Consider the following 25,139-nt stretch of genomic DNA (forward strand, 5'->3'; position numbering starts at 1 on the left):
CGGATGACCCTGCGCAGGTTTTCTCCTCCCAACCTGCAGAAGGAAACAAACACACAAAACAGAAAATAAGGGGGAATGCTTGAACCCTTGGGAGGTGCCTGCTGCCCTCTTCCCTTCTCCACCTCAAACACCTCAGGAGCCACCCCCTATGAGGCTGCCCCTCCATCAGCAGGGTTGTGTGAGGGTGGGACGGCACAACCCCCTGGGGACGGGGCTTCACCCCTCACCCCCACTCCCTCTGCCCACCCACCCCGCTTTCCCTACGGTCCCCCTTTTCCAGGACACCCCCCCCACTCAAAGGGACTGCAGCCCGAGAGTGCCTTACCTCCATGAGGAGAGCCCACCGACTGGTAGCTGTCTGGGATGGCGAGCTTCCAGACGGCAATGGCGACCCACTTCCTCAGGGGATGGCAGGCCACTGGTGGGTGTCCTGTCAGCGGAGGGCAGGGGCAAGCCAGGCACACAGCTCCAAAAAGGTGGCCTTCTGCATGTGGAAGTTTTGGAGCCATTGCTGGTCATCCCACCACTCCATCACCAGCTGGTCCCAACAGTTGGAACTGGTGTCCAGCTTCCAAAAGCGTTTCTCCACTGTGGGGTGCAGTTGCAAGGGCCTTGCTCCCACACACAGGGAGAGGGTCTCAAGGATGAGCTCGGGGTCGAGCTCGTGGAGGGCAATGAAGGCAGCCTGCACAAACTGCTGCAGAAACTGCAGCATGGCTGTGTGGGGTCATCACGTACCCAAAGGCAGTTTCAGTTCCATGGCAAAAAGAAAATGCTCTGGTGTCCAAAAACGCTGGGCAACCAGAGAACGCACTGCAAGAGCTTTGCTGTCCTTTAGAGAGGTAGGCAAGCAAACAGCAGAAGCAGAGAAACGGCTGTCCAGGGGTGTCCCTTTAAGCGTGTGTCTTAGCTAGGCTTAAGCAACAGCACCCGGAAGCAACGAGTGACCTAATTCCCTGCCTTAAGTGGTTCCAGGTGATCTTATATGCGAGATAGCGTCCAATCAGTGTGGATACTCTCTTTCAAAAATCACTTTTTTAATGCACTTTTGCTGTGTTGATGCTCCCTTTCGAAAGAAGTTTTTCCAGAAAGCTATTATAGAGCTTCCACCCTAGAATCCCACAGCCCCCCCAGCATACATAGATGAATACCCTGCACCCATAGAAAGCCACACTGCTTCTGTGGAGCTTGATATAGGACTAAGGACATGTTCTGCTACATCCTTACTAACACCTGCACAGATCACATTATAGGAGAGGGGCAGCCTTTGTCTTCACTTTAGAAAAAAAGAGAAAGCGAGGGTGTGTCTACACTACCAAGTTTTGTCGGGGAAACTAATGTTGACATGCGAAGTCACACACAAAAAAGCTTCCAAAGTGTGTTTACACTTGTTCCCTCTAGCAATAGATTGTGTTCATATCTAAGCTCTCTTTTTGACAGCACGAGCAATTCACTTAAGGTATGTATCCCACACTGCACGGTGACACCATGGCTGTGTCTACACTGGCATGAATTTCCGGAAATGCTTAAAATGGAATACTATACCGTTTTCAGTTTTTCCGGAAAAGGAGCATCTACATTGGCAGGCTGCTTTTCCAGAAAAGCCCTTTTTCCGGAAAAGCGTCTGTGGCCAATGTAGACGCGCTTTTCCGGAAAAGACTACTGGGCTGTCTACACTGGCCCTTTTCCGGAACAGTGTTCCGGAATAAGGACTTATGCCCGAGCGGGAGCAGAATAGTTTTTCCGGAATAGCGGCTGATTTTGTACAGTAGAGCGTCGTTGCTTTTCCAGAAATTCAAGGGCCAGTGTAGACAGCTCGCAGCTTATTCCGGAAAAGCGGCTGATTTTCCGGAATAAGTGGCCCAGTGTAGACACAGCCCATCTGTCGCTAGGTATTGTGGTATCAGAACAGAGCATAGGGCATCTTGAAACTGAGCAAAACATGCAGTTAGGCTCTGTTTTGTTCTAGGACTTCTGGTGTCCATTGGTGCCCTTTTCCAAGCACCAGTCTCTGCTGTGTATTCTGATTTCTGCAGTGAGAAACAATGGAGCCTCACTTCTCTGGCATGCTCTGTTAACTCTCATTAGCAGATTCAGACTAACACGGCTACCCCTCTCATACTTAACTCTCATTAGGATCTCATGCATGGTAGCGGAATTCATCTTGAAGTTACTGACAGAGGAAGAAGACTCAGGAACCTGACATTGTGCATGATATGGACAGTGACAACCCATCATTGTATCTGGCACTCAGAGCAGTTGTGCAGGGTAGACCAGGGGTTGGCAATCTATGGCTCACTAGGGAGTCAAATATGGCTCTTCTGGAGCCCCAGCTCAGCCCCCCATTTCTCTCCCCTCAGCAGGGAGCCAGTGCTGGCGCTATAGCCTTATGGACCCCTTACTTGATTAGAATGACAGTGTTGGCATCCAGTGAGGGGGCAGGGGGAAAGAGCCTCCCCACCACATCTGGTGTGCGGGGAACAAGTGGAGTGAAATATGGCTCAGTGTGCTACTCTTTTACTTCTGCCATGTGGGAAACCAGGAACCAAATATCTCTCCATGTGCGCTGTGTTTTCCCTCCGCTGGGAAACATTTCCCTACAAGCTTCCCCTGCGAACCCTTCCTGGAGGCTTCATTCCAGGGAATGGGAGCAGTGGGAGGCATGTTACATGGTGCCTATCATACAGCACGAAAACAACTAAGTGTCCCCCATGTCCAAATCTCACCCCCTCACTTATCCCCCCTCTGGCCAGAAAGCCTGCCCCCAGCCCCCTGGCCAGATACCTCCTGCCCTCTGGCCAAAATCCACTCTGCCCTCTGGTCAAAATCTACTCTGCCCTCAGCCTCCCGGCCAGACACCCCCTGTCCAGACACCTCTTGACCTCTGCCCAAAATCCCCTATGCCCCCAGCCTCCTGGCCAGACAGCCTGCCCCTGCCCTCTGATCAGACACCCCCTGGCAAAAGACCCCTTGCCTCTGCCCAGAGACTCCTCTGCCCTCTGCCCAAAATCTTCCTTGCCCCCAACTCCCTGGCCAGACAGCTGCCCCCTACCCCTGGACAGGTTCTGTAAATTCCCTTTATGGTTCCCCCTTCTTGAATGAATGCATGGTGTGTGTGGGAAACGAACATGCAATGAGTGATGAACTTTTACGCACCTGAACTTGAGTGCACACAACCCCCTGCACAGGGTGCACATGGCCCCCTGCAGTGCACATGGCCCTCTGCACAGAGTGTACATGCCCCCCTGCATAGAGTGCACACGGCCCAGGGAGGACATTGAGGAAGGCCTATGGACCCAGAAGTTGCACATGGCCTTTAACATCATCAATCCAATGAAGAGAGAGAAAACCTGAAAGAGGATCTGGCGACGGGACCGCCCCGGGGGTGCCCTCTGCTTAGATCGCCTGGTCAGCGAGCCGGTTCCTGATGCCGACAGCTTCAACCTCGGTATGAGCTCCTTCTGGTGCCTGGTGCTCGGCTTGCATTTCGTCCGACTGTGAATGTGGTTGCGGATGGTGAGATTGAGTGTCTCCTTTCCGCTTCTTCCAGAATAGGTTAAGGCAATTGGAGCAATTTGCGCTCGTTACCCTATGGTCCCAATCCTTGTTAGGCCAATTTAGTTGCATGCTTGCAACGGTTTTCAGAGAATTATCCACAATGACTCCAAGATCTCTCTCTTGAGTGGTAACAGCTAATTTAGTTCTTATCATTTTGTACATAAAGTTGGGACTATGTCTTCGATATGCATTACTTTGCATTTATCATCATTAAAATTCATCTGCCATTTTGTTGCTCAGTCACCTAAGTGAAAGGTGGAAATTTTGTTGGATCCTTTTGAAGGTCTTCACAGTCTGCTTTGGACTTAACTATCTTGAGCAGTTTATTATAATTTGCAAATTTTGTCACCTCACTGTTTACCTCATTCTCCAGATCACTTATGAATATTTTGAACAGGATTGGTCCAGTATAGACCTCTGCAGGGCACTAGTAATTACATCCCTCCATTCTGAAAACTGACCATTCATTCCTACCTTTTGTTTCCTATCTTTTAACCAGTTATCAATGGGGATGGAATAGTATAACTATTTAAATGGTTAACTGATAAGCATAAGCTTATCGGTTACTGTAATGGTTACATGCCTGCTTCTAGCCCTGCTGCCATCCTGTGCTGTGGGGTATCAGAGCCCGCAGTGTGGGGTGGCAGCCAGCTCCTTGGGAACAAGGCTGGGAGCCTGATGTGTACCAGTTCCTGGGGAGCCAGCTGCCACCCCTCACTGCTAGCTCTGTATTAGAGACAGCAGCATGTGATAGTAACCGGCTTCCTGGGAGTGGGGCAACAGGCAGAAGCCAGTATAATTTGTTCTATTTAGGAGTGATGGAATAAGCGATACCTGTAAAAGCATAGCTTTGCCAGAATAAGCTGCATCCATGCTGGGAATGCTTTTCCAGTATAGTCCCTATTATATGGCATTCCTAAAGTAGAGTGATCTATGGGATCACACTGGTGTAGTTTTGTTGGTGGCTGAAATTAGAACAAATTACCAGAGTAGATGCAGCATTATTTTAGGGTCACATTCTGACCTCAGATCTACATGTGAACATGTAGAACTCCCACTAAGGTACATGGGAGAGCTGTGCTTCAGTAAGCTGTCACTGTGAGCTGTAATGCCAAACCATTAACAGTGTTAAATCAATGAGCTATTTTCTGTTCTTCTCTAATAACTAGTTTCATCTCAGTGCAGAATTCCTTCCTTGTCTGTGCAACTTAATGATCAGACTTTCCATGGGCGTATCTAGTACAGGTTGAATCTCTGTTAATTGGGACTTCCTGGCCCAGTATCATCCGTGGTCTGGCAGGATTGTGGATGTTCCAGGATCAGAGAGTCCCAGTGGAGGTCTGATGGCTGGGATCTCCACAGCTAGGCTGTCCGGCACCCTGCAGCTGAGCTGCTAGGTACAACCCAACACGGCTGCCCAGCAAGGCCAGGAGCCCAGTGTTCAGGGAGCTGGGCTGCCCAGTGTAGCTGGGAAAGAGGTGAAGGGACCAGCAAGTCAATGAGACCGGCAGCACGGGGGGAATGGGCCACAAGGCTGGCGGATGCTTCCAGGCTGTAGAGACCGATAGCAGGATGGCCAGATATGACCTCCTCTGGTCTGGCAAAATCCCTCATCCGGAACCAGTCAGGTCCTGAGGGTGCCGGACCAGGAAAGTCCAACCTGTACTTGCAAATTATGTGTTGGTTCTACAGATCCTGAACATTTTTTCAAAGTATTGCGATGGCTGAACAAACAATGTCTTGTTATGTAACCTTTATAGAGTGATTGACTAGGAAGGAGTGGCCACTCTTTGGTGGTGTGAGTTCTAAGATGATATCATTCATTACAAACAGTCTTACTATGTGCTAGAGAAAAAGGGTGGTGGAGAGGAAAGGTGAAGCAGATTTTTAAGAAGCAGAAGCATAAAGCAGGAACTATGACAAATGCAAAAGTTTTTGATCCTTTAGGTCAGTTAATTAAGCCTTCATACGTCTGACCATCCATACACCAGAGGGCAAGCTGTTTGAAAGAGGTTTTAAAACATGGTCCATGCGGAGAGTCAAGCTATATTTAAAACTATTTTCAAAACGCATGCTCAACCTAGTCTTGAACAAATTTGCAAAGACGTCTTTGAACAAGGTTTAGTGCTTCTCAAGTAGGTGACCAAAGTTCATAGCTGATTTAGATAGGAGCCACATTTTAATACTTTTATGAAACCAGTTCCAAAACACAGATCTCTTTCCATACTGTAGCTACCCACACCACGTTATCACATAATCAAACCCTGTGAAACAAGTATCCAAGTAATGTTGAAGCTCAGCATGTTACAGAATAAATTCCCAGCAGCTAAATGTGTTTTTATGAGCTCACCTGCTGCCAAGGTTTTTTACTCTGTCAGGAGTTGATTTACAGGAAGCAGAGTAGAGATCAAAAGATCTTGTTCTTAAAATAGCATTTTGGGATTACTATAGAAGTGCAAGTCACCATAATTATAATCACTTTCCACCATGACTTTTGACTCTTTTTATAATCTCGTTGAATCCCTATTTTCCACAGTGAAGGGGCTTTAGCCTGCAAGGCTAGTTATAAAGCTGATCAAAAGGTACTGTAAATTATTGTATGACCTCTCCTGCCATCAGAAGCAGAGGAAATGTGAAGTGAAGTGTGAAATGCACAGTTCAGGTCTCTGCACTGAAACACTATCAGCCACAGCCTATTAGAATTGCATTTGGAAGGATTCATCAGAACAGATGTTGTCCAGCTGGTGATGTTGCGCAAGACCTTTTGATATGCTGAGACCTATTAGGAAGAAAATAATCAAGATTAAAAAAAAAACAACAGACGGGGTTGTTTTGGGGAAATGGTTATTAAAATAACCTTGTATTTATGTCTGTGGTTATGTGACTTACACAAGTAAGTGTCTTATTCCAGAAAATAGTTCTTGGGCCAGGATTAGTCCCATAAGCACAAACTGCTCTTCTGAGTCAGCGGAGCAATTGCACTAATGGAAAGGGATTCACGCTACGGAAGTGCACATAAGTGGATTCTGCTATGAAGGAAGACAGGAAACCTGCCTCTTGTCTAGTCTTGGGCTTGTGCATCTTATTTTTGAGGAGTTTGGCCCATTCTGGAATTGCAGGTCAAGTGGGAGCTGCAGGTGGATTTCATCTCTGCTCTAGGATTGCTCTGTGAGGCCACAGCCATGAGCAGGCCCTGAATAAGCTTCACTTCAGGGATCTTTACCTTCTGTTAATCTGCTACCAAGCAATTTGCTGCACCCAGTGATTCAGAAGAGACACTTAATCCACCCTGCACTTGTACACACAGCACAACTTTGCTCCAACTATTCATTCCACAGTGTCTTTGGCAAGTCATATCCTGGTTTATCTTGTTTTTATGTGCACCTGGATTCCCTCCAAGCTCCTCCTCCTGCCACTGCTAGCAGCTGGCCAAACCCAAATTATCTAAATGACACTCTAAGGCTCTTGTCACTTCTGCATTTGCCTAGAACACTATTTCCTCTAAGGAGGCTGTGAGAGCCTTTGGCTGTTATTGCAAGTTGTCTTACTACTTGGCTAATGATTTGACTCATGATTAGTCATTTCCCATTTGCTAATGCAAAAAAAAAAAAATCTTGGTTCACAGATCTTATATTTAATTATATTTTTTTAATTTTGTTTGATGTGGTAAGAGGACACAAATCTTTCATTTCTAGGCTGCTGGTTGAAACCCTGTGTCATCTCTGATTAATATGATTCCAATATGTAACTTATACATCTAGTTTGTTGCCCTTACCTGTGCATGACTGTTCTCCATATACCTGACCAATCTCATTTTAACTGTCCTAGGTGTTGGAGATTCTTCTACTTTTCTTGGGAAGCTGTTTCCCAGTCTAACAAATGTAATTCACAGAAAGAGATTTTCCTGCTCAGCATCTTCTTTTCTTTTTCTGTCCAGTTTGTACCATTGCTCCTAATTATCTCTCTCTATCTATTAAAAAAAAGGTTCCTGTAGGACAACAGAGTGATGTCATCATGTCACGCTGAATCCCACAGCCCCTCCCTCTGCCCTCAGGCACCCTGTCTCCTCCCTTCTTTCTTCCAAGGTACTCTGGTGGGCCACAGCTGCGTGCCCTCCCCCCTTGTGGGGGGGACCTGAAGCTGCAAGCCCCCCCCCCAGTAAAGGGGGCCTGGAGCCATATGCCCTCCCCTTATGGGGGTTTCCTCTCCCTCCCCTCTGCAGGAAACCAGTGTTGGCTCTCTAATCTTGGGGGGTGGGAGTGGGGCACGAGGCTGGAATGCCAGGCAGGTGGCAGTCCAATCACCTGGCCCAAGGAAGGTGGAGGTGGTTCCCCACTGGATCCCGGAGTGCCGAGGCCCCTAAGTGCAGTGAGGAGCTGCTGCTGCCACCCTCTGGTTTGGCCCTGGCCATCCTCTGGTAGCTGGAGAGGGGCTGAGAGACTGGAGCTGCAGCTGGGGAAGGGGTTGGATGGGCCAAGAAGCTGGGGCTGGACTGGAGCTGGGGCAGCCCTAGTGGCTGGGGGCAGGGGGAGGAGGGATAAGAGGCTGGGACTAGTGTGGCCCTGGGGGCCGAGAGGCTTGGACTGGCAAGGCCCCGGGAACCTGAGAGGCCAGGGCTGGCATGGCCCCAGCGCTCCGTGGTGGCCAGAGGGGAGAGCCAGGCCTACCTGTTCCCAGAGACAGGAGGGTTCGTGAGCATAGCGAGCAGTGGTGGTCATATCCCTAGACCCTTTTTATTATGCTAAATTCCTCTCCATCCCTAGTACGTGGTCCCTTCGCGTAATTTAACAATTATTGCTGTTAATAATTACATGGTAAGCTCTTTGGAGGTAGAGACCTTCTTTTTGTTGTGTACTTGTATATCACCTAGCACAGCAGGAATACAAATAATAAAGACCCTGCTCTTCACTGCCAGTTAGGTAAGCTGCCCAAATTGTGGATTCCCAGTTCATGAGAATTGGTGTAGTGCCGGGCCGCAGATGGAGGAAAGAGGGCAAAGAGGCAGTATCCCTGGGGGCCTGGTGATTGAAAAGGGCCTGAGGCTCCTGGCCATAGTTACCACAGCTATGGCAGCGGCTGGAGCTCATGGCCCTATGAAATCGCTGCTGGAGCACTTGGACATGTGGTCTCGGCAATGCAGACTGGTTGTTGGGGAGGTTAGCACCCAGCCTATTCCTTCTGCCCAAGGACCTGCCCATTATGGGAAGGCATGGAACCAGCCCCCTTTCCTTTCCCAGGGGCCCAGCATTTCTCTCCTCAGCCCTGGTATAGTGACATTTAATTCAGCTTTGCCAATTTATAGGGGGGGATGAGCTGAATTTGGTTCTTTTAATCTTTCCCGAAGGTCATTTTCTATAGTCATTTAACATTTCTGTCTTCTCTCCTTTGAAGTCTTTTCTGTTTGCCAATCTCCTTGTAGTATTAAGGCACCTAAAACTGTTCACCGACAAACTGTTTTCTCTCTGGTGGGTATTCATTGCCTAATGGGCAGATGACCACATCATATTTGCAAATCACTGTCACAAACCTTTGTTAGCAAGCTTAGTGGAAACACTGCCAGAATTGATCTCTTCAAGGTATGTTAAAGTTGTGCAAATACTGCTGCAGTGGGCGCTTCAAATACTTAAGAGAATGTGGAGAAGCTTCCACTGCCACTATCCATGTGGCATCTATTCTGTAGATAAATACAGAGGCTTAATATCCCAGGCTGTGAATCTAGCACTTGTTTGTGCTAATGTCTAAAAAATAGGAACTTGTTTCCTAATTTTAAATATTGCATGTTATGGAAGCTTTTAACACACAAGTTTCCAGAGAAATGCTGTAGTACGGGACAGGAAGTATCTTGTGCCGTTCATAGATCTGCTACACATGATGTACAATAATATTTATATTTTTTACTTATCAGATATTTTTTGTTCTTAAATGTTATGTTGTTCGTCCTATTTTTGCTCTCTGGACTAGGTCCAGGACAGGAGGATTGTGCAATTGCAGTTTGCCTGATTTTTTTAAATACTTCTTTGGTGTTTACTTGAGCTAAAAATCAAGGCTTTCTCCAGCACTGTGAGCAGGGGGTACTCCAGCCTGCCTGGGCTTGAGCAGCTTCCTGCCTGCCCGTTGTGCAGGGTGATGGGCCCGGCCTAGCCAGAGCAGCCCCTGACTGTGGCAGTCCCCACCTGGATGTCCTGCTATTCTGCGGGCCAGGGCGTTGCTCCAACTCAACCAGGCTGGAGTGGTCTCCCTACCCACTCCTGTGTAAGCAGTTAACCAGTTAAACACAGTGGCTACATCTAGATTGCTGCCCTCTCTTGTACAAGAAAATATGCAAATGATGCAAAGCGGTGAATATCACTGTGCCTCATTTGCATACTTAATGAGCTGCCATTTTTTGCACAAGGAGCTTTTGCACGGCTCCTTTTTGTGCAAAAAACCCCTCTTGTGCAAGAGCTGCTCTGCCACTTTTTTTCAGGTAGAACAGCTTTTGCACAAGCAGAGGTTTTTGCGCAAAATGCCGGCTTATTAAGTATGCAAATGAGGCATGGCGATATTCTAGATGTAGTCAATGTGTAACCAGTTAACTGATTAAACAAGATTTTATATCCCTAATGTTAGCAGAGACATCTGGGGAAGGCTGTTTAGCAATGTTTGATGCTGTGCTTGATATTAGCATTGCCAGTATCCTGTTATTTTCACAAACAGTCAAAACTAGCACAGGAATGAAAACTGTAATAAAGAAAAAAGCAACCTTTCTGAGATGTTCAGTACATCAGATTAATCAATTCTTGAGCTCAGGACATAAGCAACACGAACTTCAGAGGATCTGTAACAGAATTCTTCAATTTCTCAACTAGTCAAAGCTGCCTAAATACAAACCAAAACTATATAGACACAACACATTAGGATGGTGCTACACTAACATAATAGAAGACATAGGAGATATGGAGAAGATGGAAGAAGGTGACAAAAGTAAGGTATGGTTAGGTAGAATGGAGATCTGGTATTCTTCTCATCTTTATTTTATCTAAACCCATTTAGAGAAAAGTCCAGGTGACTTCACATCCATATAACTGATACCTACAGCATTGCACTATTCTTTTTTTCAGCCCAGGGATGTCACCAGTTAGGGTGTGTCTAGATTATACGGCTCTGTTGACATTTCACAAGGCATAAAGGATCTGACGACAAAGGGTTCTGGGGTCGGCTGATCCCTGTCTAGATTACCACGCCGTGCTGACAAACAGCTGATCGGTGGCCATTTTGATGTAAATGAAGCGGTGATTATTTAAATCGCCGCTTCATTTCCCTTTGCCAAGTACACTCATCTACATGGCTCCATCGATGGAGTCATGTAGTCTAAACACACCCTTACTGATTAGTGATAGAAAAGTGTTGGTCTGGCTGGGTTGGAGTAGTCCCCTGCTCGCATCACAGGCGGAAGGTGCTTCATCCTGGCCAGGCCCACTCTGCCATTGGCGGGGTCGGTTGAGCCCGGCTGGAGCAGCTTTGTGTTGTGGTGGACCCGGTCTGACTGGAGCAGCTCCATGCTGTACTGTATCACACCATAGGCGGAGTGCACTCCAGCCCAGCCAGAGGCCTCCCCTCCTCCCCCCAGGTCTGGCCAGAATGAAGTAGCACCTTTCCTGTGGATCCGATTTAAATGGTTAATCAGTTAAATGCACATTTAGCTGGTTAACTGATTAAATGGAATTTTACATCCCTGACATAGCCTGAGAGCCATAGAAGTAGTTTTAACATTAAGTAATATCTTGGAATTTGTTATGGGCTGTGATAAAGCCCCTTCCAATACTTCCACAAAGAACTCCAGAGTAACAGAATTCCCTGCCTTTAACAAAGTATTTATAATGGACAGGGACCTGGGGAGTTTGAATTATTTTGAAAAGTTCCCAGTCATTCTGGACATCTTAGGCTGTGTTCACCTACTGATACGTTAGCACGTATTTTAGCTATAAATATTGCCACTCTGCTGAAGAGTCATACTATCGCACTGCATTAATGTTTAAAAAAGCAAGAAAACAAAGTCCTCACAATCTAGAAATGCACAGCCAATTCTTTCCAATGACATGTTTACTCCCAATTTGCAAGTTTGGGTGCCCCACATAAGCATTTTTGCATAATGTTGCTCCAGCAATTTAAAGGATCTAGGTCTCCAGCTGCTGCCACTGCCACAGTAGCAGTGGCAGCTGCTGGGAGCACAGGGTCCTTTTGAATTGTCAGGCGCTGGGGTAAGCTGCTGGCTCCCTCTCCCCTCTATTGGTGGGCCTGTTCACATCTTTTATTTTTCACAACTTTCACTTAAGTTTTCAACCCAGGTAAACTGCATTATTTATCCAGCACTTTCATCGCTATGCTCTAGAATGCATTGCACTCTACCACAGATGCTGCACTTGCAGATGGTAAAGTTCTCTCCTAAAATGATTATTAGTAAAAGCAAAATTATTGTGGATGGGGGATGATATGGAATCAAATGCCACTGAAGAAGAGTCCTAATTCAATAAATCATGTAGGGTATGTGTACACTACCCCCCTAGTTCGAACTAGCGGGGTAATGTAGGCATACCGCACTTGCAAATGAAGCCCGGGATTTGAATTTCCCGGGCTTCATTTGCATAAGCAGGGCGCCGCCATTTTTAAATCCCCGCTCATTCGAACCCCGTGCCGCGTGGCTACACGCGGCACGAACTAGGTAGTTCGAACTAGGCTTCCTAGTTCGAACTACCGTTACTCCTCGTGGAATGAGGAGTAACGGTAGTTCGTGCCGCGTGTAGCCACGCGGCACGGGGTTCGAACGAGCAGGGATTTAAAAATAGCGGTGCCCCGCTTATGCAAATGAAGCCCGGGAAATTCAAATCCTGGGCTTCATTTGCAAGTGCGGTATGCCTACATTACCCTCCTAGTTCGAACTAGGGGGGTAGTGTAGACATACCTGTAGGCTGCTACAGCCCAGGATAAAAATATATGAACAGCAACATCTAAGATCTGTTCCAAAACCTCTTGAAATGAATGGAAGTTGTTGACTTCAAGAGGTCTGGACTAGGTCCTTAGTGAGGGGTGGGCAATATCAGGGCCAGGGGTCAGACCTGACCCTCCAAGCATTTCTCTCTTGCCTGCCTAACTGATTAGCAGAGGTGTATACTTACAGCTGACAGTGTTCAGCTGCCCCTTCCCCCACCAGGCTCTGTCCTGCAGCCCATCTGCTCCCAGGACTCTCCTGCTAGCTGTGCAGAGTGGGAGGGGAGGGCAAAGAAGCGATAAGGGAAGGCAGAGATGAGTGCTAAAGTCAGGGTGTTGCCCTGCCCCAGTACCTCATCTCTGCAGAGCAGGAGTCAGGGAGAGGGAGATGCACAGTCAGCAGAGCTATTAAAATCTGAAGTGTGGATGGTAAGTGACTCAAAAGAGTGTGAAGTGTGGGTGTGGGAGACAAGAGAGCAGGACAGGTTTCCCTTAAAGGGACGGCACATGGCTTCTCCCAGAAACTTACCCAGCAGCAACCAGCTCTCTGTGTTACTGTCACACATCCCCAGTCTGTGCCACACACACAGTCACTGTCACATACACACTGCAACCACACTCAAACTACGTCACAAAATCTGTCGCACAAAGTGTCTTTCACACTCAGATACTCTGTCTCTCTCTGTAGCCTCCAGCCCCACCCTTTCTGCCCAAGACCCCATCTCTTCTGGGGGACCTGGAGCGGGCCTGTGGCCATGTACCAAAATTTATGAAGTGACCTCCCTGCAAAAAGTATTCCCCCCCCACCCTTAGTAAATAAAAAAAATATGCAAATGGTTTGTCATAAAACTTTTATGAAGCACTAGAATGGGTTACCTAGGGAGATGGTGGAATCTCCATCCCTAGAGGTTTTTAAGTCTCGGCTTGATAAAGCCCTGGCTGGGTTGATTTAGTTGGGATTTTTCCTGCCTTGGCCAGGGGTTTGGACTCAATGACCTTCTGGGGTCTCTTCCAGCCCTGGGACTCTGTGATTCTATTATTTTGATTTTACTCAGTTATGAGTTATACTAGGACTTGAAAGATGCTTTCAGCATGCCTTGGACCTGATCCAAAGCACATTGAAGTTAATTGAAGCACAAGCTTGTTATTTCCTACCTTTAGGTGCAGAAGGCCAAGTCACAATGCTCCTCATCTCAGCCTAGTGCCACTGAAGGGGTTAATCCTTGCTTGCTTCAAAGAGCTTTTTTAAAGACCTTCAAAGACCTTTTAAGACTGCACTTCAAAGAGAATCCTCTGAACTGTCATTCATGCTTAAATTCGACACCCCACATGCAAATTTGAATAAAGACGCTAATTATCTTACCCATTACAAAGATAGCTTCCCCAATTATCACCTCTAATATCATTAGCTCTCAGACATTTATCTCCCTCCCTTCCCCCCCTCCATCCCCCTTCTGTTCTGAAATTTGATTTGTCCTTTTCATATGTGTTCATTTTTTTTAATCATATCCTTTGGTATATATGGTTGTGACAATTTTCTTCCACTATTTGATCTGAGGAAGTGGGTCTGGCCCATGAAAGCTCATCATCTAATAAACCATCTTGTTAGTGTTTAAAGTGCTACACAGTCCTGTTTTTTGTTTCAGCTACACCAGACTAACACGGCTACATTTCTACCACTTTTTTAAAGAAAGCATTCAGTACAGTTCTTTGCCTCCCTCATTAGCTCCCTTTCTTGCACGTCCTTTCTTTTAATTATTTTGCTTTTCCTTTGACATCTGTGGATGTCTAAGAAACATACCAGCTAAATAAACAACCAACTCCACTCACAAGTGCATTTTCCATATAGGTCAGTTGATTTTCCAAGCCCTATAAATATTAGATTAGCTGTGCGTCGTCTGAAAGCCTTAAGTTAGGATCAGATCCAAGAATCCACATAACTTTGGTCAGTTCTAAATACGTAATGCAGAAATGGAGCAAAATATTCAGTTAAAATACAAAGCCTGGCTTGGAAAAATGAGCTAATTGACAGAAATAAGTATTTATCTCAATCAGGAAAATTTTAATGGACTATGATATAATTGTTGCCCATGTGTACTTCGTAGTTTAAGTATTCTTTGGTTTTAATGAAGATTTTCAGGAGAAATTGTCTACTTGTGCATCTTAAAGAAATAACTAGAGACACAGCCATACTATCTTCTCCCAGGTTTGGATTTTAGTCAACCATCACCTCCCATTTAGGGAGCTCAGGGGTAGTATTGAAGAGTGACTCTACAAAACTGCGTGGACCTCACTTTTTATTACACATTTCTAAAGGTATTGACCACAAATTTTGGCACAGAGTCTCTTAAAAAATTTCAGTTGCTCTAAGGTCAAGAATTGAATATTCTTTTTCTTGGCATGGTAACCTCTAGAATTAGGTCCCTACACATTTCATGTGTGTTTGTAGTTCACATACACTATGAGGAGTCAAGAAGTAATGTGCTTGTTAAATTTCTCCCACCAAAATAAAGATAAGATTGGTGGGTTTCTCTGATGGAATCTGCTCCCTCCGTGGTACTGTTAAGTCATTTCTCACAAGAGCAATTTACCTATAAAGCTCATAAAAATACTTCTGAAGGGTGACATTTTACGTTATAGCCAAGTCATAGGTATTTTTCTTAAATGTGAGGATGTCTGTGGATTCCCCCAACTCTAAAAGCTCCTTTATAAACCCATCATTGCCCCATAACAGCAAATGGCATGGATGTAACAATGCGGTATGTTATTATACTCACTATATTTTTCAGCAACTAAGTATGGCAAAACCGCTCATTGCAAGTTTGTTTGCCAAGTGGTGCTGCTGCCTTCTTTGGTTGTGTATGGGTACAAGTATCGTGTAACTGTATAATGTCCCCTTCATTTCTGAGCAGGACTTAAAACAACCACAGGAGGAATTGGCCTTGACAGTCCTTCCTTGCATGCTGGGTGTTAGCTGAATGCGTTGTAGATAATGTATTCATACCGCGCAGCAAACTAAGAACCCACTACTCTAATTTAAACTACTATTGTTATCCAGCCCCACGTTTAAACCTGTCTGTGCTGTTGTAATCAGGTAAGATTTTATAAGACAAGAAGCAATGAATAAGCAGGTTCTCCCTGTGAGGACTGAGACTCCATTAATGTCTGGGGTGTGGAGGAGGGACTATTTGTCTTCTCTCACACAGGCTGGAACCTGGTTATCTGTCTCCTTGTGCTAGTCTAGGCAGTGAGTATCAGTAAACGGCAGAGAGCTGCCTAGGGGGCATTGTCTTCCAAGTCCCTACTATTCCAGAGTGCTCTCACCCTTGATCTGCCCAGCCTGGAGCTGCTAGCCATTTCACAGATGCTCCAAGGCCATTTTTTTCTCTCCTAGGCAGTTGGAGAAGAAGTTGTATGAAGTGGCAATTTTTATTTGTAAGTTGGAGCATTGCTTGGGGAAGGAGGGGCTACTTGTGAAAGGAACAGTATCTGTTGTCCTTGGCTACTGATATAAAAGTGCAAACTGCAAGTATTATTATAAGGGTGCCTGGAAAGCAAAACAAAAGTCTCCCAACACACTTTTCAAGCATTAAAAAATAAATAAAATGTCTATTTCTCAAGGGCTTTGCAGATGGTAATGGCTACCTCCCAGAATGCTCTTTGCCATCATTTATAAATGTCCACATTGCTCTTTAGCTGCTGGGACTGTTCTGAGAACTGGAATAGTATTTCTGGATTCCCATCTGGTACAGCAGCAGTTGGAGAGAGGGTGTGCTTGTGTGAGAGATCCAACAATTTTACCAAAAAGGTTTCGTAATGTGAGTGAGTTCATCTATTGTAAGCACAGTGTTAGCAGTGCTCAATTTACCTATTGCAGAAAGACCCTTTTCAGAGGCATGACATTACTCTGTTTCATTTGCTACCCACAAAGCCTATTCTGTGTAATGTAAGGAACTGGCTGTTCCAAGCATCCATGAGGATGATATTGGTCTACCTGACTCTCCTGAATAAGCTTTTAAATGAGAAGGGCGGGTGATACCTGTCAGTGCAAACATTTCTATGGAGGAAACAAAACTGATTGTCCGATCCTCAGCTGGTATAAATCAGGGTAGCTCTGTTAAAACTGCATGGAATCACACCAGCTGAGGATGTGACCTGGGACACAGATACATATTCCTGAGATTATTTTGTCCCTAGTCTTTCCCCTCACATTGCTATAGTGAAAAGCAACTGTCACCATCCAAACCTGTTTTTCTCCAATTATTAACAAGTTTGCTGTATAGTAGAAATCCATTGGGCCTGACCTTCACCTGCTCATTTTACACTGCTTCAAGTCCTTTGACCAGTGGCTAACAGTGGTGGGAGAGAATTGGACCACATAAATCCCAGATTTGAATGTGGGACCACCTCTTCAAACCCTCCACTTCTTGGGGTAGGCAAAGAGTGTGTAGATGGTCAAACTGTTGAAGCCATCACACAGTGATGTTTGGAATAGCACAATTGTGTCCCAGGAACACACTGGAACTAACGAGAAAACTAAAAAGGATCTTGAATGACACAAGGGAAATTTTTGCTGAACTAGCTTTAATTTCTGTTTAAACTGACAATCAGTTTTGTTTCCCACACAGAAATGTTTGCACTGACAGATATCACCCACTCTTCTCTTTTAGAAGTTTATTCAGGAGAGATGCAGGAGGGTCAGGAAGACCAATATCATCCTCAAGGATAATTGGAACAGCCAGTTCCTTACATTACACAGAATAGGTTTTGTGGGTAGCAAATGAAACAGAGTAATGTCATGCCTCTGATAAGGGTCTTTCTGCAGTAGGTAAATTGAGCACTGCTAATACTGTGTTTACAATAGGTGAGTGCCTTGCAGAGTATCTGCAGCAGGCTGAGGAAGAAGGTTGGAAATACACTTAAATCTTGCATCAGAGACATCAAATGTATTTTAGGCGCACCATAATCCACTATTACTTAATTGTATGAAAGTATGACTTGAAAATTATTTTCTCACACCATTAGAACTCCACAGACCAGAATTGTTCTGGTATACATAAGATAAATATTACACTCTAGGATTTTGTCAATACTAGAAAAAATGAGTACTCATTTGACAGCAGTACAGCTGTATTGCTGCTAGCTACAATGTAAACAATGGCCTAGCCAGAGCTGATGTGTTTTTATCTCTGAGCAGGTTTTCATGATCTGAGAGTCAGATCCCTTAGGCCAGGGGTGTCCAAACTTTTTTCAAAGAGGGCCAGATTTGAAGAAGTGAACATGCGTGTGGGCCGACCATTTTGCCTGACATTCTTTGAACCATTAAAATTAAATGCAAATTAACTATTTTATGCAAAGTTTATTGCAAACGGCATACTTTTCATTTCGTCACATGGATGACAAATCTAAACAGGTGTTAAATCACTCTGCCTTTCATATCTGAAGGCCAAATGAAAAAAAAATCCAGGAAGCTGAAATATATGTCAGGAACATTGTAAAGTACATTACATATTATCAATTTTTAAGTTCAAAAAATATGAACAGGAACATAACACCAAGTACACATGTTGTGTCCAAATATATATATAACTGATTTAGACTAACTGACATTAACTAAGATTTTACAATGTATTCATCTCAATTGAAAAAAAAAAACTTGCCTACACTAATGTGAAGGGTGAAACTGAGATCTGGACTGCAGCACAGGAGAGCGCAGGGCACGCTGGCCTCACGGTGGCACGGGGGCAGGGTGAACCCGCAGCCAAGCGGGGGAGCGGGGCTGCGGACGTGCCCTACATGGCAGGCTTTAGGACCGCAGCGGCTGCCATGGACGGCGGTGGTGCGGCCGGAAGCGGCGCGCTGCGCGCGCCAGTTCAGAGGAGCACCGGGGATCCAGGAGAGGGGGAGGAAGTGGGGGCTGTCCCTGCACTCTCAGCCCCAAAACGGAGGGCCCGCGGGATCAGAGAGTGCAGGGCACGCTGGCCTCACGGCGGCCCGGGGGCAGGGCGAACCCGCAGTCAAGCGGGGGAGCGGGGATGCGGACGTGCCCTACAGGGCAGGGTCTAGGACCGCAGCGGCGGCGGCAGCGCGGCCCAAAGTGGCGCGCTGCGCACGCCAGTTAAAAGGAGCACCGGGGAGCCGGGAGAAGCGGGGGCCGTATTAAATCCGACCGCGGGCCGCAATTGGCCAGCGGGCCGGACTTTGGACATGCCTGCCTTAGCCCTTGTCTGAAGTAGCAAACTTGCAGCTGTACTGTTGCTGTAAATGTGGGCACTAATTTTTCAAGTGCATATTCATCTGACATGGAGGAATAATGCTGTTGCCTATCTGTTTCAGCCCCAACCAGTAAAGGTGTGATTCATTTAAAAAAATGGAAACAAGAGAAAAAAGTAACCAGTCTAATTGGAAAATCCATCTGTGAGATTTATGTAACCATGTCCAGTGATCTATGTTCCTCATTTGTAGGGAATGTTGCCTACCAGTTGTTTCAGTTAGGGTTGGTGGGAGGAGGATTACTTTCCTATTTGTGTATTTTATTCCTCCACTGATTTTTAAGTTTTTCTTGGTCCTTCAAACTATGGAAGACTTTTATTTGTATTAACTGAACTTGCATACCTGTTTTTTTTCCTGTTTTGGGGATTCTGCCAGTTCTTATTCTAACAGCTTCATGCCAGTCTTATCAAGTGCTAGGAGTTAAGCTTCTACTAGTAATGGAAAGGTCAATATAACATACCACCCATTCCCATTATGCTATCCCCTTGCCTATCTGTCCATTGCTGGATAGTGTCTTTTTTAATATGTGGAGTATAGGTAAAACAAGTTATTAGGAAGCAGAAAAAATACTGACAGAGAAATCTTATATCAAAATAATTTATTATTAAAAAATGTAAAGACAACTTCCCTGAAGTTTCGCTGTCTTCAAGACAGAATTTGAGACATTTGTGGCATAAATGGACATGTTCAACACAGCCTTAGTCTCCACAACATAATATTATACAGCTCCTGTTTGCTTATGGGCCAAATTCTGCCCTTACTCTCACTGTATGAAATACCACTGACAGAATTTGGCTCTATATAGTTAGCTACTCAACATCCTCTGCTCCAAAGAGTTATAATGCATGCTTCTTTATTTCTTTTCACTATACAGCAACAGTGTCTAGTGTCACATGGAAGACTGATGTATCTATTTGTAGCTGGGAAATCTTTACTTAACTGAACCAGTATTAAGAACTAAGGGAGTAAAGATAACACACCACCCGTTGTTTTGGGAAAAAATGCAATAAATTATTCAAAGATGGTCCAAACTCCCAGGAATATTTGATCAAACTGTTCTGACCGACAGTAACAATGCTTCCAATGTGACATAAGGAGTCTGACAAGACACAATGTTTTAATAATGCATGGAAATACCTTCTCTCTGCATTGTTTACTGATGGAAAATGCCTCATCACTGGATATTGGCCAGCAGCCTTTCCTGGCTCCTTCTCCTAGACTTCTAACAACATCACTGTTTATCACAATTCTGAACCATCAGAGGTAATAGTTCTGTTCATTTTTTCTCATTACATCTGGCAAACCTGTATATTCAGGATTTCAGTCTTTCAGGTTATGGAGCTGCCAGGACACACGGCCTTCTTCCTTAGCAGGTTAAATAGAGTTCTTCACTTCACTGTCCTTCATGTCCCTTGAGGCTCCCCAGTAATCTTTGACTTTTTACACAGTTCCTGATAGAATTCAGACTCTAAAAATCGTGGATATGCATTATTCTCCATCAAGCTGTAGACTCGCTTCTGCGCAGCATTGAAACAGGTGTGTGTAGCTTCTTGGATATTCTGGGCAATCATGTTCTTGGTTTGGAAGTCTATGTTTATCTGAAATAGAATGTAGGAATGTATTGATGAGAGTGTTCAACTGAAGCAAATGCCATAGACAAGCAAGATAAGAATGAGATGTCATAAGACTAAGGGGCCTGATACAGAAGCTTTAAGGCAAAGCTCCCAGTGAAGTTTCCGAAGACTGTTTTCTTCATGAGGGTTGCAAGATCAGGTCCCTATTTTTGTAATGAGGAATATTTCCTGTAATGTATTGCACTATAGGGCAACTGAAAAGACTTAAATGATGACAACCATATTTCAGTGCTGATGTCTTTAGATACATTGTGAACTTTTGATGCTGTACCCAGGCTGAGGGTCTAATTCAGAATCTCTGTGAAAACACTGCTGGCTCAATTTTCCAACCTGAGAACTGGTATGTATACATTATTGTACCAAGGTGATATTTGGATGTTAATAATCAGTACTCAGGGATATAAATGCAGCTTGGCAACAAAATCTTAAAACATGAGCTCACAATGGATGTGATGAAAGCCTGGAAGTGGTCGTTAAAATTGAGTGCTCAGAGATAGCAGCAATGGGGGTTTTAAATAGAGGGATTTTTTACCTCTTTGGGAGCTTCTTTTTCAATGAAATCACTGTAGATTTTTTTAGCCTTGGATGTCAGCTTCTGAGGTGACTTGATTTTCTTGAAGTCTTCACAGGCCAGCCAGAAATCGATGTTCTCCTCACAGAACTCTGATTTTAAAAAAGCTCGAAATGCTGCAAGACCATCTGGAGAGAAAGAAAAGGAGGAAATATATGAACTGAAAACATTCCAAGAATCTTGCATTCAGCAATAGTCCACGTATTTTCCTACCAAAAATATACCTGCTCTGAGAGTTCCTATTTCTTTCAAAGGGCCAGGAACTTTAAACTGTCTATGTATTCATATAAAGAACATTATTAGGCATGAACAGTTTCCCAGGCTTCCTTTTAAAAAAAAAAAAAAAAAAAAAAAAAGAACTGAAGTTATTTTTGAAGGAAAAGTGCAAAAAATGAAAACCATATAAAAATGGCACACTTCCTTTAACATCCTGCTAGGTTTTAGAAGACAAAAACCAACCCCCTTCATTATACAGTTTCTCTCCAGATCTGAATTCTAGTATGTTAACCTTTAGACTGGAGTAAATATTTACAACAAAGCTATAAACCTTTGGAAGACATTTGCAATGGAAAGAGTGACTCAAAGTTCATTATCAGCAAATGCTAATATTTTTTTCTTAATCAGCAATTAAGTGGTTTTCTTTGCAGAGTGGCTATAAAACCCACAGAGCCTCAAGTCCACAGTGGCTTAATGTGAATATGTTTAATAGCACTAGAAGGAGGATTTGTCTTGGAGAGAATTATTAAGTGCAGAAAAATCTTTGATAAAGATTTTAGGAAGTGGGATTTTGGGTTGTTTAAAATAGAAGTGTTGGAGACCAATATCAAGGTGAATGCAGGAGGTTATTCAAAGGGTAATTTATAATACGGATGGAAAACCACTGTTTGTTCTTATCTGAGGTAGTGTTTATTATTACAAAAACCCACAAAGACCAAAACACCTTTATATTTTTACAGTGATTTGTTATTTTTTTTTCAGACTGACTTACATTTATTAGCTAGAAGTTCATCAAAAGCTTCTGACCAAAGCTGGGCTTCTTCAGGAGAAGGTCTATATAAAAGGATGGAGAGTATAGTTAGGTTGTTGAACAGCACATTTTTCTACTCCCTTGAATGCTAAAATATTTGAAATTCATTTGAGTGAAATCTGAATATTTAATTTACCTGATGTAAGAATGTTGCTTTCCTTTTTTGTTGGACTTGGTTTTTGTAGAAGTGGAAGAGTTTTGCAGGAAGTAGCTCAACCTTGTTTTCCAATCCTTAATGCTAGAGGAGAGAGGAAGAGAGGAAAATACATTAAAATGAGAGTTAACTGAAATTATACTTTCAGCTTTACACATTTTGACTAGAGATGGAACTGAGCCTGTAATCCATAAAGAGAATGAAAAATTGCTCTTGTAGTTGATGGTAGTTGTGCCTGCTTAATTGTGGGATCAACCCTCAACTCTTTAAGTTCTATTTCAAGAACATGGGATTCAATCTTTCTGTCTCAGACAACCGTAGTTTCCCCACTGCACTGATGGAGCACTTGAGATCACACAGCCACTGGAAAGTGACTAATTATAACTAAGGCATCTGTAACAGTTTCACAATCAGAGGTGTGCTGCTCTGACGAAGGACCTACGCTCTTCCCCTAAGGCCCAATCCTGTGGTCTGTCCTCAGTGGGTGTTTTAGCAGATTGAAAACTTGGGATGGGGGCCTCTGGTGCTCAGATATTTAACCCTCTTCATTTGGAGATTTAATCTCTTCTTGTTGGATTTTTGGAAGAGACAAAAACTGGATCTGCGAGATTTAAAAATGTCTTTTCAGTGCGGCAGCTAGTCTAGTTTAGGGCCATGTGGTGAATGTGGATCAGGTGAGACTAAACTCCACAAGAACTGCAGCACAATTGTCTCCATTAGCCTCTATGTGAAACTGGGAATTGAAGACTAATTTATCCCTTACATTTTAAATATCATGTCTTATCCAGGCAATGCAAACTGAATATTCATTATAGATCTAATAATGTAAGATATTCAAGATCTGTTTTTGCTTTGGCAAGAAGCAAACTCAGTTAAATTTTAAAAGTCAAATGACAGAACCATTTAAAGACACCAATCAAATGTAAAATTGCACAGCTAGCTGGGTAAATAATGAATGGGGGAAATATGTGCTTACATTTTCACCACACAAGCATAAACTGAAATAAACCATTTCTGCACAAACCCTACATTTTTTCTGAACTGACGATGACAGTTATATTTTTTATCAAATGATCAGTTCAACAAAAACAGGATTTTTTTTTCTCATGAGTGCTTTTGAAGTGGAGATATTTTGCCATTTTAAAAATCCAAGCTGACATCAAATACATAAATCAACCCATTCTTGCACTGCTTAGGTATTGCACCCAAAGTCATTTTTAAAAAGTCAGTGCTGTCAGATTCTTACCAAATAGTGTAAACATTTTCTCCTTACTGAGATGCAAGCTCCCTATTTTGAATCACTGTTCTGAAAGCCACAGGTAGCTATTTATATGAATTAAATCTGCTATAAATACATAAACTTACACAGTTCTCTTCATCTTTCCTTTCTTCTCCTCATTTTGACAGCTGCTGGGAGTTCTCTCCATTTGTCCACAGTTGTGCTGAAGAGCAAGGAAGATTGCACTTTGCATACTTCTTCTGTTTTATCCCAGGGTCTATCGCTGATCTGCAGCAGCACCCTTTTCTTCACTGAGAAGTTGAACGTGAAGAGAAAGGCAGCCTTTTTTTATAGAAGGCAGTAGGGGAAAGGGTTGGGTTTCGGTTACGCCTCCTGAGCACACTGATTTGCTTGTGGGAAGCACACCAAAGCACACTCCCATATCACGTCCTTAAAAGGCTCTTACTCTGAGTACAGTGCTGACGCAGTGTTCTCTTCTGTTTTATGCAGTCTCCACTTGCAAAAAAACCTGGTCTGGTTGCTGCAGATTCCAGCAAGATGGAGAATTTTTTTTATTTGTTGCCTGCTGCATGTGTCTTCACAAAGCTTGAGTGCCCTGCACATTTGAAGGCAGAAGTGCAGAATCACTTGTTGGTTTATAATCCAACATGGAAAGAAAAACAATAGGAATAGCGTTAAGGGTCCTAGCTGTGCTCTTTAAAAATTTACCCTTACCTCCTATCCTTCTAAAGGAAAATATACCTTGAATTTCTATTTGTGGATTAATATGTTAACAATATAATAATGCTAACAAAATAAGATGTGTTATTGCACTCTCCAGAATCTTCAAGTAATCTGGAATTGTCCCAACTGTTCTACAATTGATTTAAAAAATGCTAACTAAGATAAGCAATGTCTCATATTTCTCATCAGCTTATGTTTGTGTCTGGGAAGGAGAGGATATACCAGGATCACTGCTGAATCATCTGTATTCCTAACATTATTCAGTTGGAACTAAAAGATTACTGTACCCCTGATGCAAAAAGTTTTGCACTTGGAAATGTTTGTACAATTGGTATTTGTTCTCATGCTAATACTGCCTGGAAGTTCTTTATGGAATCCCAGTGGCTTGGCAGAGGTAGCGGCTAATTTTCTGTAGTACTGAGTGAAGGTTAGGTGACAGCGTTATGTTCAGTTCAACACATTAGAAATTCATTTTTAACAAGCCCATATGCTAAAACTGTTTTTGCTTTCCAAGAAGCCAGTTCTTTTGAGTTTGCATCTTATTAAAAGAATAGAGAAGGGTTCTAAGGCCTGGTTCAGATACCCTTACAAAAGAAAGATGTGAAAAGTTGGAGTGTACAATACATGGGAGATTTTATCTCAGTGATAACTTGAAATATTTTTTTCATACTCATAAGCATGACAAAACATATATGTGTAAGCCGTGCCTGCATACTGTGGCACTCTGTCCCCCACTAGTAGCGTCAAGGCCAACTACAGCTTGATGAGCCTGCTATAGCCTTGGCTCACAAACCTGGAATTTTTAGTTCACGCAGTAGAGGGCCAGGCTCTGGTATTAAGATCCAGAGGTCTCAGCTTCCACTAGCATAGGAATGAGTGCCATACATACATAGCAAGCCTTGCTTCCATATATTTTCGTAACTCAGCCATTTGCCAATAAATTGTGCATATTAGTGCTAGTGCATGTACTCATTTATCTGAATGCCTCTTCC

The 25,139-nt window shown here is 43.9% G+C and overlaps 1 protein-coding gene across 1 annotated transcript; it reads right to left on the reverse strand.

Annotated features, from left to right (window-relative positions):
• Positions 1-19,379: 19,379 nt before the first annotated feature.
• On the reverse strand, positions 19,380-23,765 carry RGS2 (regulator of G protein signaling 2). Its single transcript, XM_006129138.5, has 5 exons — positions 23,550-23,765; positions 22,167-22,268; positions 21,992-22,053; positions 20,965-21,131; positions 19,380-20,396 (listed from the first exon to the last, which is right to left on the reverse strand). The coding sequence occupies exons 1-5, from the start codon at positions 23,654-23,656 to the stop codon at positions 20,202-20,204; spliced, it is 633 nt and encodes a 210-aa protein (XP_006129200.1). The 5' UTR covers positions 23,657-23,765; the 3' UTR covers positions 19,380-20,201.
• Between the last annotated feature and the right edge of the window lie 1,374 nt (positions 23,766-25,139).

The sequence above is a fragment of the Pelodiscus sinensis genome, chromosome 9, assembly GCF_052426305.1.
Source record: "Pelodiscus sinensis isolate ZL-2025 chromosome 9, ASM5242630v1, whole genome shotgun sequence".
Classification (NCBI taxonomy): Eukaryota; Metazoa; Chordata; order Testudines; family Trionychidae; genus Pelodiscus; species Pelodiscus sinensis.